We start from the raw sequence: 15341 nt of genomic DNA on the forward strand, positions 1-15341 counted from the left end.
AAATATTGGGACATCAACTCAATTCTCATCTTCTTGGTTCTATAAACCACCACAATAGATCTGAACAACCAAGAGTAAGTATAACTGGTTTATATTTGACCACTGGTGTTGCTCACAGTGATTTCAGGAAACGTGTTCTTTATTAGATTAAACATCTTTCGATGCGACTGCAGGTCCCCCATAGTCAGAAGCTCTTTGGCTCCCTCCTTCGTTTCTCCCTTTGACTTCTCGTTGAGGGAGTCTTCTTCACGTACTCTTTTCACCTACAAAGAAAGGAAAGAGGAAGATGTATGTTCATCCAGCTGATATACATACAGCTGGAAGTTCATCAGATATGAATTAAACAGATGATTCAGTGGAGTAAGACTTCTATCCCACAGTTGTGCAATATTTCCAATAGAACATAACGTGTAAACCAAAGCCCCAGCTTCTTTCTCACATTTATCGAAGATGTCACCATCTATAAGCTTCAACTTGGCCATTTTAATGGGGATCCCCAAATATCTTTAAGCAGTTTATACATAATTAGCAGTGATTGTGTTCCTGGAAACAGTTCTGTCAGATTTCATTGTACCAGCACTTTATCAGTCACGTCTTCCTGAAAAGCTTGTTATTTATTATTAGCAGTCATTTGGAAATCTCATATGCCCCTTCTCCAGGGGCTCTATTTTGATTGGCGCCACTCAGCCTGTTTTGCAACCACTTCTATTATTACTGCCTTCTCCAGCCCGGTACTTGCTTTCTTGAACCAGACTGCTGTTCACTGATTGTCCATTAGCGTGGTCGGTTGTATGTCAGCGGCATGAGAAAGTGTTCGCTGAGGTAGTGGAAAGAACGACAAGCCACGGATTTTGCTGCAAACCACAATGCCCGGAAAAACTCAAAAAAACTCAACAGCGACTACAAAAGTATGACAGACCTCGATAACCGCAGAGGGTCACACTGAAAGCTGCTGCGGTGGTTTGGACGACATTTATGGCCATCGTCCCACGGGTTGTGGAAGACAGGGTGGTCTGGACGCCACAACCTCACTGTTTTAGGAGGACATATTGGAAGTCTGCCTTACAAATCAATGAAATCAGATGCAAAACGAGTGGATTTTCCGAATAAAAACGACGGACACTTCAATTTTACTTCAAGTTTTAAATGGTTTGACGCCCATTGAAATATTTACAGACGCATTTGAACCAAGTAATTGCTGAATACCAAATGGGGTCATAGTTGTTTAATGGAATGATATGTGTCATGACACGACATTTTGGTGTTTGAAGCTACACCAGAAGGCTTTTACACAAAACCAGGATACATGAGTCCAGGTTTTGTGTAACAGCCCTCTGGTGTAGCTTCAAACACCAAAATGTGATGTCATGACACAGTAGGCCATGGGTATTAAGGTTTGGTTTTTACCTCTTTCCCACCTAGCTGTGCAGCCTCCACGGAGACAGCTAACAGGTCTCTCAGATCCACCTTTTTTCTCTGCCTGCAGACGCAAAATGACAGAAGACAGGTTAGTACCTGAATAAAACAAGAAAAATGCTTTAACCTTTCTTTATAGAAAACAATTAAAGTAATGAAAACAGATGTGTGTGTGTGTAGCGATGCCAAACTCTAGGAACATTTTTTGCATTTTGTATTTACATAGTGATGGACATTGTAAACATCATCAAAAACCCCAAACTGTACACAAAACCAGTTTAAGCCGATGCAAGGTCATACATGGTCCAGCTGTAAGGGCATACGTTTTGTACCTGTAGGGGTCTAGTGCAGCAAAGGAAGTAAATATTGTTATTGACTGTAATAGAAATCGTAAAGTTTACAAAACTAAGTGGAAGCATTGATTGTCCATCTGTTATGTGTAGAGATGCACCAATCAATCATCCAGAGATCGGAATCAACCAACTAAAGAAAATAAAAGAGGGATTTTTTTCATTCATTACATGCATTAAGCTATAAACTCCCACCATTTTCAGCTCATAACTGAATCGACCAATGGTCTAAATGTATTTAAACGCACTTTTCAGTTAAAGGTTATGGAAAGATGGTCAAAATTATTTAATGGGATAATTAGAATCAACTTTATTGCCAAGTTCGTACAAACAAACAAGGAAATTGACTCCGGTACACTTTGCTCTTTGGTTTTGTTTTTGTATTACAGAATATACACATTTACAATGTACAATATACACATATATAATAAAAAGGTGCATTTGCAACATCTGTATGCTGTTGTTTTGTACTCTATTAAATGTTCAGGAGAGAAACAGCCTGGGTAATAATCTGGTAATTCCTTCATTTTCTGCTAACTCCATCAATGAAGATGTGGCATATTTTTCCTCTTAAGTGTGATAGATCTAAACAAAAAAAACATTCTGGGATCTGAACTTCGCTATAATCCATCTCAAGTAGTCGGCTTTTGAGGAAACTGGTTTTTAGCAATTCAAATAATTGTTATATGGGACCAGAAAACAAAATAAAAGTGAAAACTACTTTGCTCAATCATCAGGTGGGCTTGGTGGAGAGGATTCTCCCACTTTAGCTTCAAATTATACATGATCATAACATCCGGTGCGGTTGCGGTAAACATCGTGACAGATAATGTTAATTTATTAACTTAACTTAAGAAAATTAATTTTAAAAAACAGCCAACCTGAAGTAAGACAAGTGGTTGGAGAGGACCCCGGCATACAGGTGGTAGATGACGCCGACTCCCAGCAGGCAGAACACCGCCACACCGAGCGGTGACAGTCGGATCCCCATCGGAGCCATTGTCATTGGAGACGACTGTGAGGATTGTCAGCTAAAAGATACACACGGATGAACCAGGAGAGCACAGATGTTCTTTGAGTTTATCAGTGCAGAGGTAGCTGACGTGGCTTTTCCAAACACCGAGCCGTCCCGGGAAGCTTCTGCTGCACAGCTGCTGTGTAGCTTTACGGCAAATATCTCCCGACACACTAAAAACGCCCCCCAACACGATAATAAGAAACAGTGAAAAACACCTCACCTCAACAACCAACACGGGCTAATTTCATCAATCAGTCGACTAGCCGTTCAGCATCGCCTGACTCTGGAAATGTACCGAATTAGTCAGTGTCTCGGTTGGAAACGACATTCCGTTTCCTGGACACCTCTGATGCACCTGACCGTCACAGTCAGCTCGCAAAAAAAAAAAAGCCACGACATCACGGCTGTCGACGCGGAAAAAGAACAATCACGTCTCTGTTCCATCATTTTTCATAGCTACGGTCAAATACTCCGACACTTCCCCTTCCGGGTTGCGGTCCTCAAAGAAACCGGAAGTGTGCCTCCTTGCTGTTCGTGAGAAAAACTACAGAAAACTCCGAAACTACAGATCCGAATGAAATGACAGTTTTTAGTGATGTCTGGTATGAGTAGAAGATCCCCCCCATTCAATTATGTCATAGATCCGGATGATTTTCTATAAATCTAAGGGAAAAGACCCTCGAACCTGCCTTTATTTTCTTTATTTATAAAAATAGGCTGTACATACACATCCATCCATGCACAAACTGCTCCTTTATCTTTGTTTTATTTCGTCTAAAGTGTATATATTTATAGTTAATATCGGTATAATGTGAGCGCTGGAAACCGAAGTCAAATTCATTGTGCACACAAAGTTGGCAAATAAAGCGGATTCAGGTTCTGATTTACGGCACTTTGTCAGACTTTAGCTGCAATATTTACCCCATTTTATAGAATCAGATTAATTGGCCAAGATTGTGTACACAAGCATGGAATTCGACTTTGGTTTTACGCTGTCACAGTGTACAGACATTGAGTATAAATATAAAAACCTTCAAGGAAATATCAAAAGGCAAAAACTGCACTCAATCATCAACACCATCCCACAAGAAGGTTAACAGAAGGCTTCCACTGTCCCAATGAGATTTTTGAAGGTCATTTCCATTTTAAGGCTATTTTATCACAAAAGCTTTATTCTTATTGACGAGGATGTAACACACAGATCACTCAAACTAATATAAGAGTCGAGTACAAAAACTACACAGTAACGTGGTCGACAAATTCAATTTTATAAAGTATGAATATGAGAAACAACTAACTTTCTGACCATATAAGTTTTGATATAACAGTTGATATAAAGTGTTTCTTTACAGTGAACCAGAAGATGGCTCCGCTTTACACTCTGTCCTTGTGGCATGATTTTTTTAACCTTCAGTCGTAGAAATAAAGCCACAGCATCATTTTCCTCTTAAATTCTCTCATCCTTAATGTTCCTACGGACCACATGGAAGGGATGTTACACTCCTCCATCTCTGTGACCTCATCGACACCTATATTGTTGCTTTCCAGGACAGAAATTTGGAAAGATTTCATCTCGTCGGATGTCGGTTTGTCATTGTCTCACTTCCCTTCCCCTCCTCCCTCTGTTGGCCACTGGACAGAAATGTGGTACAGCTTCAGCTCTTCCTCTGACACGGAATCAGGGGCGTGGCTCATGAGGTCGTGGCCGCGGAATGACTTGGGAAAGGCGATGACGTCGCGAATGCTGGAAGCTCCGACCAAAATGGAGACCAGCCGATCCAAACCTATAGGGCAGGATGAAGGAGATGGCAAACCAGCAGTTAGTTAACAGAAAAAATACTCAGCCTGTAGAAATATACTGAAGAAAGCTTTTACCAGACAAAACGTTTCTGAATTAGAACTGTTGTCCATAAAAGAAAAACAACCAACTAAACATCATTTGCTTCAATTTATTTTAGGATTCAATAAAAAAATACCAGAACGAAGTGGCACTTGAACTAGCAAATGGTCAAATTTTTTTCTAAGCATTTTTTACCCCTATGTAATTTCTATTAAATCGAGTCCTTCTTGCTTCATACTTTGTAAAACAACTCCCTTTAGCATCTCTTCCATTATGGGATATATGCAACATAAAGTACAGCAGTTATGACCACGTAAACTGCTAAAGGGGGTAATTTTTACCACAAAAAATGATTTAACGTGTTACTCGCTTAGCTGATTTTTACCGTTTGGGCATTGCTATGGCAACCATGTACAGGGGTCTTGACAAAAAATAAACAAATTGTAGCTTTGTTTTGGTTTCTTCTTAAAAAAAAAGATTAATTTGGAATGCAAAAATGTTTTGGCCATGTTATGACCAACTTGTATTTGAGGAAAACTCTTATAAATGTTTTGGGTAGTATCTAGATCACTAGGGCCAGAGAAGCTCATTTTACAGTGAAATATAGTTTCTTTCACACATTTGTTTTCTTTTTTGTGCTGCCCAACTCTTTTCCTGCTTGTAATTAACAAAAGAGTTGAAAAGAAGCAAAAGCTGTTTTAAGTCTAACATTTGTCTTAGTTAAGGTTCCTCTGACATGCGGTCAAAATGGCCCCCTCTGGTGGCTCAAGTATTAAGCTCCCTGCAGCTCCCCGCTGACTTACCCAGAGCGATGCCTCCATGAGGTGGTGCTCCGGAATCAAGAGCCTCCAGCAGATGTGAAAGAAGACTGGGATCCTCCTGCCACAGGCATATTTATATATATATATAAATATTAAGTTTAACAACTGACACTCATCTCACTCATTTATTAAGTGAGAAAAGCCAACCTTGAGGATGTTCTTTATGACATGGAGCTGCTCTGAGGATTTATGGATGCGGATGGAACCTCCTCCGATCTCACTGCCATTCAGTACCAGATCATAGTGCTGCCCACACACCTAGGAAATACCAAAACACTAGACTGAATGTGATCTGTGTAATCTATTATTTTCCTAAAGGAGAACCATAAAACATGATATGAGCACTTTGTTTGGCTCCTTGAAGAGTAACTCCATGTCCTCCGGTCGCGGAGCAGTAAAAGGATGATGAGCTGACTCCAACTCCTCTGGTTTATCTTCTTTTGGTAAGAAAAGAGGGAAGTCCACAATCCACAGGAAGTTGAAGGCCGCATGGTCACGGACTGAAAGGCCATGAGCCTCTAGAAGCTGTGCTGCCTGGAGGCGAAGACTACCAAGCAACGGGCGCTGAGGACAGAGCAGAGGGACAAATACAGTCATCTTTTAGGTTAATAGGAGCACTTTTAGTCATTCAGTCTGTCTTAGTCTTAGCAACTTACCACAGTGTGGAGAGAGCCAGCTGCTAGCAGCAACAGGTCTCCTGGGTTGGCTTCAGTCCTCCTCAGAAGGTCCTCTGTGACAGAGTCAGGAATCAGCTTCTTCAGAGGAGACTTTAACGTCCCGTCTTCTCTCACCAACACCAGACTCAGCTCCTTTATAGGAAAAATACATTTTCTCACAAACAGAGGCTTTAATGGCAATTATTGACTTTAGAGTGGATTATTGTTGTTGCTTGTTGTTCTTCAATTTTTTTTTAGACATAGCTTCTGGAAGTTATTTTCCCTACTGATTTCAACCAGAAACACAAAGTTGGAAAATGTTTTGGGTTTGCAAAGGCTACTTAGGATTCAGCGACATTTTAAATCGAATCACAATAAAGCTTTACATGATTAACAAACAAGAACAAGATGAAAAACAAGCCTACCTGTCTGAACTGAGTCCTGGCTGTTTGCTTCAGTTCTTCCAAATCTTTTCCAGTGAAATGTGTCTTTCAGCACACACAGGACAGCCACAAATAAAAGCAAAAATCACAAATTACTGATTCTTAAACACAGGTCTTGATGGCTTCCATTGTTTCTTTGTTCTACTAAATCTTGAACTTTATGTGGCACATAAAGTATTTTCCAATTGTACAAATGTATTTATTCGTACAGCTCCACTGGGGACACGGATGGCCTGAATCGAGCCTTCTGACTGGCTGAGAGCTGATCTGAGGAATTCTATCTGAGTGGAGAAGAAAGGCTCACTGACGTCCATCAGCTAGAAAAGCAAGAAGACAGAAGAAAAAACACTTGAGGAAAAATAGGAACATATTCCCTTTTAATCACCTCTGTCTTTCTAGTTAAAATCTGCTTCTTCGATTAAACACAACTTAGGCTTGATTAGGTCACCCAAGCACTAGATGAATGATAGATCCTCCATTTTTGTTCAACTTGAACAGGTAAATATCTAGTCTACAGGTAATTCTGCAGGACCTTTAACAAAGAAAGAGCTTGGACAACTCCAATGGATGGTTTTAAGACTATATTACATACAGACTAATATTTACAGTGAGGTTAGTCGGATAAGACAGCAAATGGAGATGTAAGGAAAGGTGAGATTTTTGACAAGTGAAAAATCATTTCACTTGTCTGTTAGCGGATGTAAGGATATAATAGTAAATGCATTTACAATTTGTTCTTAAGAACACTACTAAAACATACTAAAAGTTTGGTTCAACGACAGCCAGAACTCACCCACCTTCATACCAAATCTAGTGTCCGGTTTGTCCACACCGTAGTCTCTCATTGCTTCCTTATATGTCATTGTCTGGAAAGGGACCTTTAGAGAACCTTTGTCTGCAGGCCAAGAATACTGCAGCAAGCCCTCCACCAGCGACATAATGCCTGCCTGGTCCACAAAAGACATCTCTATGTCCACCTGGAAGGGTTGGTGAGAAGATCTGTTAATTTAGTAAAACCTGTCAGGTACAGTTGCCTGCACACATATTCATACCATTTTACGTTTTTAATTGTCACAAATCCCTGGGATTTCTTTTCTGGGATTTTATGTGTCAGACCAACAATGAGAAGTGAAAGGAATACAATGCGTGTTTGTCAGAACCTATAACAGGTAAACATCTGAAAGGTTGCTATAGCTGCTATGTTTAGGACTGTCCAGCTGGAAGATGAATTTCTGCCCCAGTCTCGAGTCTTTCCCAGCTATTAAAGGGTTTTCCTCCAGGACTGCCCTGTATTTAGCTTCATTCATATTCCAATCAACTCTGACCAGCTTACCTATCCCTGGTGATGAAAAGCATCCCCGTACCATGATGCTGCCACCATCATGTTTCACAGAGGAAATGGTATGTTTAGGATGATGTGTAGTGGTAGTTTTCTGCCACACCTAGCGTTTTTCATGGAGACCAACAAGTTTCGTTTTGGTTTCACCTGATCAGAGCATGTTCTTTGCCATGTTTGCTGTGTCCCCACATGGCTGGTGACAAAATGCAAACAGGACTTCCTAAGGCTCTCTTTCAACAGTGGCCTTCTTCTTGCCACTCTTCCATAAAGGCCAGATTCTGAGTTGCATGACTAATAGTTCTCTTGTCAACTGATTCCCCAACCTGAGCTGTGGATCTCTGCAGCTCCTCCAGAGTGGCCATGGGCCTCTTGGATGCTTCTCTGATGCTTCCCTTTCCAAGCTGTCAGTTTACATCTACCATAGCTTGGTAAATGGTAATATGGTGCTTTAAACCTCTCCACAACATTGTCCTGACCTGGCTGCTGTGTTCTTTGGTTTTCATGATGATGCTGGTTCACTAATGTTCTCTAACAAACCTCTGAGGAATCACAGAACAGCCAGATTTGTAAGATTAAATTACACCCAGGCTTGCTCTGAACATTAATCCTGCCACTGCTCCATCTCACCTGAGTGAACTCTGGCTGCCGGTCTGGTTTGGAGCCTTCATCTCTGTAACATCGAGCCACCTGGAAGTACCTGATACACGAGACAAGGAGATGATGCTTGTATACAGGATCATAAAATAAGGTTTACATAACAGCTTTCATTGCTGTTCGATCTGGCAGGACAGTGTATTCTAGAGGCTCTCAGTGACAGAGAAACACAAATATCTCCACAATTTTATCTAACTCCACACTGCTATTAATGATGGAAATCAACAAAGAATCAAATAGGAAGCAAGTCAAGCACAATGGGACTATACCTTTACCCATTTTTCCATTCAGTATTTTCATAAAACTTTTCAAACATGAAAGATTTTTTGACATAGAACACAAACTTACACCTAAAATACTATGCACAATAAATATCATATCAGGTAATAACTTCACAATTTCCTATTACCAGTGAACTTTCAGTGAGAATGTCAGGCTTATTCCATTTGTTCTATCAGCTGTGTTAGAGCAGGAAAAAGGGGTGCATGGGTCCGAGTTGGAAAACACAATAATCTTCAGTTCTCCTTTCATCTCTGATTTTGGTCTCCACAGACTGTGAATGTACAATTCTATTAAATGCTACACCACTTTTATGTGAAAAACATTTAGTCATTCTAAAACCAAAACACTTGTTTAGACCTTTTAGAAAACAAAAGAAAAATGTACTAATTTAATGTGTAGAAGCAGGAAGTTTTTCTTTCAGACTGTGAGGCCCGGTCCACTTGGAATCGAGCTTTGGTTGATCTGCATTTCCTGTTTAGTCGTTGCGTCCAACAAACGTTTTTGAAAAACAAACGTTTTTGAAAGCGGGTTCCAGAGAGGAAAGATTTAAAAACGGCGGTTATTTTCTGGAACGACTCACCTGTCGACTCCAGCCACCATCAGCAGCTGCTTAAACTGTTGCGGGCTCTGGGGCAGAGAGTAAAACAGGCCCGGCTCTCTGGAGGGAACAACAAATTCTTTAGCGCCCTGAAACACAAACAAGAGATTCTCAGTAAGATATAACACATGCTCAGATGTTAGTTTCCTAAAGTGACACCTAGTTTTGCAAAACAACCCCAAAAAAATGCAATGCTTTTGTAATTAAACTGTTTTAAAGAAAAGCACTTTACTAATTGAAGTTTTTTAAAAAATGTTTCATGTTCCTGCAACAAAAACATAAGTTTGTTCTTTGGGATTTTATGAGATACACACACACACACACAAAATATTGTAGTAGTAGTAGTAATAGTGAAGTAGTAGGGAAATGATACAATAATATGAACAAATAAAAATCTTAAACCTGTCTTGTGCATTTGTATAAAACCCTCTTTACTCTGATATGCCTAAATAAAATGTAATGCAAACAACTGCCTTCAATGTTTGGAGGAAAACTAAGACTGTGCAATACCCAGAACACACCACCTGCATGCTGAAACAAGGTGGTGGCAGCATCATGGTGGGGGTAATTTTCTTCAGCAGGGATAGGGAAGCTGGTCAGAGTTAATGGGAAGATGCCTGAAGCTAAATATAGGACAATCCAGGAAAAGACTTGAAAATTCCTGTTCACAACTATCCCTGCAATCTAACTGAACTTAAGGTATTTTATCACATGAATCCTTTCCCTTTCACTTCATAATTTTGAGCAACTTTGTGTTGGTCCACCACATAAAATCCCAATAAAATCCATTGAAGTTTCAGGTTGCACCGTCACAAAATGTGAAAAGTTAAAGGGGTATGAATGTCTTTGTAAGGCACTGAACAAATATACCACGGAGAAAAAATATTTTAATTAAAATATTTCATCAAAATATCTGAGGACCTTCTTACCCCTGGTGTTCGTTTGAATAAAGTAGGTGTTTCAACATCCACAAAACCTGCATAACAGAGGGGGAAAAGACAATAAAACCAAACCCACAGAATCAGGGCTTGTTTGAAAAGGAAGAGAAAACAGAAAAAAGTGAACATCATTGTCCATACCGTGCACATTACAGAGATACTCTCTCATCTTCATCACCAGCTGGGATCTTAGTCTGAGGTTGTTCTGCATCTGAGATGACCTCAGGTCCAGGTAGCGATACTGCATCCGCAGCGACTCAGACTTCTGTACAACCCAACAGACACAATCCATTTTAAAAGTTCCTCCAGTCACAAACAAACTCATTTATTCATTAGTGAACATGACTGTAACATGAGACACTTACTTTCACAAAGTCCTTTATCTCAAAAGGCAGCTTCCGGCAAACATTGAAAACTTCCAAGTTCTCCGCCAGGACCTCTATGTCTCCTGTTGGCATCCCCTGGTGTGAATGTAACATGATGAAAAGACTGCAGAAAACACCGTGAAACCCAGCTAAGGTCAGAGGACATGCCTGAAAGTTTTCATTATCAAACAGTGCTGCTAAAGGCGCTGATTTTTTTAACTTCTTCAATTTAGGCATTTAAGATGTAGCCTAGGTTTAATTCCTTGTGTTAAACTTACTGTTAGTGCAAACACTCCTGCAGCCATTTCTTTCATTTAATCAGTCTTACAGTGTTTTGTTAAAGTTTAACTTGGAAATCACAGATATGCATCAGTAGGGGTGATATCATTACAGGACTTAAATCCTTCCCGGGGAAGCCCAGAGATCAGCTAAATCACTGGACACTTTGAACCTCCTTACCATCTACACATTACAAACCATGATAGGAAGGCTTCAAAGCTTTGGAGGATTCATCCAACAAATAGAAACTAAACAACGAGCTTTATAACTGAAAAGATCTGTTCATTTGTTATTTTATCTACACAGAGTTGACCGAGGGAAACTGCCTTGTTTTGGGCATTAAAGCAGTTTGCTAAACAACATGAAAAGTGATTCAATATATTTCTATTCAAAAACATTTCATTTTGTTTTAAGGATACTACATTGCCTTATAAGAATCTTACAAAATTGTGTATAACAAGTAACCTTATTCTCCTGTCCAACTGGTCTTTTTCTGACTGTTCCCGTAACCTTGACGACTGACTCCACAGAGAGGTCACACAGCACTGCTTTCAGAGCAGACTAAAAGGAAAGAAAATTCATATTTAAGGTGGGATTTTCATTAATTTCTATTCATATATAAATTCTCTGTATGATTTTTTTTTCCAGTGACATCTGCAGCTTTCTACAGTCCTAACAGCAAAAGGTCATGTCTTACATCTTCCTGAGGGATCAGAACTTGGGTCAAACCGCTGAAATCTCGCAGGATGACAAACAGGTCTTGTCTGTTTGTAAGCAGAAAGAAATGATTCAAGTTATTTGACACAAAGTTTTAGGGAAACTGTCTAAAATAATTGTGTGGTCAGAATAAAATGACAGGTCAGTTTAACGGTTCTTGACTTTGGTTTAAATAAATTAACTGGTAAATTCAAACGTTTGGTCCAGGAATGTTCGATTTCTGATCAAGTGAAAAGTTTTGGCCATTTTCAAGTAAACATTATGTGGACATTGAAGGAAAAAAAATAGCAAGAAACACCCCAGAATCTTAAATCAGCAGATGTCATACAGAGGTTTACATTATGAAACTAAAAAAAATGAAATCTGATTTCAAAGAATTCATGATTTTTATATAAGTGCTGGTGAAACTCGGGCGTGAAGTCCTGCCTTTCATTCCCAAATCTGATCAACGTTTTACAACCAGTGACTTTCCAGATTGAATAATTGTTCATGGCAACTGTGCCTTGCAAAAGTATACTTATACTTTTTACATTTTTTCATGTTACAACCATAAACTTAAATGTACTTTGTTGGGAATTTATGTGACAGACCAACTCTAAGTAGTACAAGATTGTGAAGAGAAAGGAAAGTGGTTTGTGTGTTTTTTACCAATAAAAGTCTCAAAATAGTGGCAGACTTTTGCATCCTGCCTCCTTTACTCTGATGCGCCTAAATAAAGTGCAGAACAACCAACAGACTGCAGAAGTCACATAGTGCATAGTAATTTAATCTTAGTATAAATCCCGCTGTTCTGTGAAGGTGTCAGATGTTTGTTAGAGAACATCATGAAGACGAAGGATCACAGCAGACAGGTCAGGGAGAAAGTTATGGGGAAGCTTAAAGTAGGTTTAGGATGTAAAACAATATTCCAAGGTTTGAACATGAAGCCCTGTTCAATATCATCTGAAAATGGAAAGAGCATGGTCCAACTGAACACCTACCAAAACATGGCTGTCCACCTAAACTGACACGATGGGTAGGGAAAGTATTAATCAGAGAAGCAGCGAAAAGGACCACGGTAACTCTGGAGGAGCTGCAGAGATCAACAGCTCAGGTAGGAGGACCTGACAACAGGACAACTAAAAGGAAAGTCTTTGCTAAAAGAGAGCTGTAAGAAATTTAGGTTGTGTGATGGCGGTAGTGTTATACTGTATGGTAGCTGTTCTTGTGAAGGACAGTCAAGCTAATTCGAGTTAATGGGAAAATGGATGGACCTGAGTACAGGGAATCCTGGAAGAAAACCTGAGGCTGCAAAGGACTTGAGACTGTGGCAGAGGTATAACTTCCAGTAGAACAACTAAACATGCAGCCACAACAGAATGGTTTACATCAAGGCATGTTCTTGTATTCGAATGGCCCAGTCAAAGTCCAGACCTATTTCTCATTGAGAATCTGTAGCATGATTTGAAAAATACAAAGTTTCCAGACACTTTTTTATTAAAGCCAACTGAGCTTGAGCTCTTTCTAACAGAAGAGAAACTGGGAAAAACTTAATACAAATGCATGGCACTTTTCAGAATTTTAATCTTTAAAAAAATGATGCACTACTTCTTTCTGGTCTATCACATAAAATCCCAATAAAATTAATACCTCAATAATTAAATAAATAATAACGTTAACTGTTATGGCTGGAAAACTTGAAAAGGTTCAAAAAGTAAGAATAATTTGGCAAAGCACTGTACATCTTCATTAATCAGGAACTAAAAGAGAATAATACCTGAGATACTGGACCCAGCCACACAATGTGACCTTCTCCCCTACATGATGTGACCTCAGCTGTCCACAGGTGTGAGTCCTGAACGAGAGGCTGCTGGGACCTGCAGACACAAAACCAACAACGTTTTCAGGGATTCCCGTAAAATGCACACAGCCAATCGATAATCAGTGATCAAGCAACACTTTAAAGAATAAAGTCGTTATTTCATTATTTCCGACTCTACAATTTGGTACCAAACCTATTAAACGCGCAGACGATGACTACATATATGTAGCCATGGTTTATGAAGTACCTGTGGTGGCAGAGGGAGACATGTGGAGTCTGTTGGAGCTGCTCAGCTGTCTGACTGGTGTTCTGCACACCAGGTGTCCTCTACCTGAAGCATGGTGATACCACCCAGCATGAGCTCTGAGTCCTGTAAGGACCCTCTGAAGGAAAAATCTGCATTTTGTTGCCATTTCTAACAAACCCAGGGACAAGTTAAACCATCAAGTCCCGTCGGAGTGTCTGTTTGTTCAAAGCAGAGCACAGTTGGCTCCTCTCACACGTGGAAACCCGTTTTCAGACAGTGTAATATCATGTTAATAAACGCTGCCGGCTTTACATCAGGAACACCACTTTTCACTTTTCTCCTCTGCACCTGGTTCCGCATGTCACCCCACCCGGTCCGGGCGGGTTTCACCGCTCTTTGCTCATGTGGTCGGGTTGATCTGACTGTCGGACAGCACTGGAAAGCAGTTCCATTCACGTAAGAATCTGACCTGCGTAAACGGAAGTGACGTCACGACGTAAGGCCGAACTATTCAATTCACGAAATCGTCGATCTGAGCACAGACTCATTTGAACGTTTAATTCATTAAAAAAATACAAACTTTAGAATAACTAACATACATCAAATTACTAATATACACACAGAGATGTAAGTTAAAATGACTAAATTAAATAGTAATGGACACTGACATATGGTCATATGGGGGGGGAGGGGCAAAATTTATTTTTAAAAATCACTAATACTTACTTTATTTGTTTACACTGATGAGAGAGTTTAGGAACGTTTACAAGTAATCCATGACTTCCTAATTCCATGGGGGGATAAATATGATGTGACACAGGTCAATTAAAAATGCGATGGACAAGAGAGCATGCCATTGAAGTATTGCAGATGTGTGTTGATCTTCATTTTTTCAGAAATTGACTGCAAAAATTGCTAACTTGCCTAAACTAAGCACTTCATATCTAAACTCAGAAAAGTAAATTAAAAGCTTAAAACAACTGGAACTGTGAAAAACAAGGCTGGATGAAGAAGACGCTTCCCTACCAACACAAACGTAGATCTATGGTTCTTGCTAAACCTCCTTGGGTCTTTGGATGAAACATGTTCACATACAGTGAAATACAATAGGTGGGTCTGAAGTAAAACAAAAGACAGATATGTGAGAAAGCACCTTATGGCCACACTTTAGTATGGTGGAGGATCTGTAATGCTGTTTTCTCCTCCAAATACCCAGAATCCTATCTGCATGGCATCATGGATTTCTGATATAGGCTAGCAGGACTTTCAAATTAAATCTGGTGACCTCTGGTTGTCATTAGTTCTATCAGCTGGATAATGATCCTGAGCCTTAAATAAACTGATATGGTTTAGCAGATCCAAAATCAATCTCCTTACATGCCTCTTTCAGTCCTCAGACATAAATCCTACAGAAAAGCTGTGTGGTGAAGAGAGAGCATAGATTAGGATTCTGGATGATCCAGAGAGATTTAGCAAAGAGAAATGGTCAAAGATTATTCCCTGTATTCTCCAATCTTATGAAATATTATATCTGTCCCTCTATTTTGACTTTGTCGAGTTCTATATTAGACAAAGTG

At 39.7% G+C, this 15341-nt stretch overlaps 3 protein-coding genes across 6 annotated transcripts in view; 1 reads left to right on the plus strand and 2 right to left on the minus strand.

Annotated features, from left to right (window-relative positions):
* bpnt2 (3'(2'), 5'-bisphosphate nucleotidase 2) overlaps positions 1-3284 on the minus strand; it is a 9279-nt gene extending 5995 nt beyond the window's left edge. For 2 of the 4 annotated variants that reach the window (XR_007038664.1, XM_047367982.1), the window contains exons 1-3: positions 2648-3277; positions 1408-1480; positions 117-263 (exon numbers count right to left, since the gene is read on the minus strand). Coding sequence is in view for 3 of the 4 variants with exons in the window: in XM_047367982.1 (XP_047223938.1) it covers positions 117-263; positions 1408-1480; positions 2648-2772 (345 nt within the window). In the remaining variant the exon portion in view is untranslated. Of the gene's footprint in view, positions 1-116; positions 264-1407; positions 1481-2647 lie in introns of all 4 variants that reach the window. The other 2 variants (XM_047367983.1, XM_047367984.1) reach the window with 2 other exon arrangements.
* Positions 1-11721, plus strand: part of ankrd45 (ankyrin repeat domain 45) — a 26525-nt gene extending 14804 nt beyond the window's left edge. Inside the window, exon 5 of the mRNA XM_047367986.1 lies at positions 11648-11721. Within this exon, the coding sequence (XP_047223942.1) occupies positions 11648-11706 (59 nt within the window). The 3' untranslated portion in view covers positions 11707-11721. The remainder of the gene's footprint in view (positions 1-11647) is intronic.
* Positions 3937-14232, minus strand: dars2 (aspartyl-tRNA synthetase 2, mitochondrial). The gene is made up of 17 exons (XM_047367981.1): positions 13765-14232; positions 13473-13572; positions 11697-11763; positions 11465-11560; positions 10721-10816; positions 10497-10620; positions 10347-10393; positions 9400-9506; positions 8511-8580; positions 7342-7521; positions 6754-6861; positions 6527-6589; positions 6102-6254; positions 5791-6009; positions 5593-5703; positions 5428-5503; positions 3937-4568 (listed from the first exon to the last, which is right to left on the minus strand). Exons 1-17 carry the CDS (start codon positions 13928-13930, stop codon positions 4384-4386), a joined length of 1968 nt encoding a protein of 655 aa, XP_047223937.1. The 5' UTR covers positions 13931-14232; the 3' UTR covers positions 3937-4383.
* Between the last annotated feature and the right edge of the window lie 1109 nt (positions 14233-15341).

Source organism: Girardinichthys multiradiatus, chromosome 6 (genome assembly GCF_021462225.1).
Source record: "Girardinichthys multiradiatus isolate DD_20200921_A chromosome 6, DD_fGirMul_XY1, whole genome shotgun sequence".
Taxonomy (NCBI): domain Eukaryota; kingdom Metazoa; phylum Chordata; class Actinopteri; order Cyprinodontiformes; family Goodeidae; genus Girardinichthys; species Girardinichthys multiradiatus.

Excerpts from the sequence above, each read along its gene's own strand:
- dars2 (XM_047367981.1), bottom strand. The coding sequence starts at position 13,930 with ATGGCAACAAAATGCAGATTTTTCCTTCAGAGGGTCCTTACAGGACTC. Across the intron at positions 10,817-11,464 it reads CAGTTGGACAGGAGAATAAG|GGGATGCCAACAGGAGACAT; the intron begins GTTACTTGTTAT and ends CATTCACACCAG. Across the intron at positions 6,255-6,526 it reads CCAGGACTCAGTTCAGACAG|GAGCTGAGTCTGGTGTTGGT; the intron begins GTAGGCTTGTTT and ends TTTCCTATAAAG.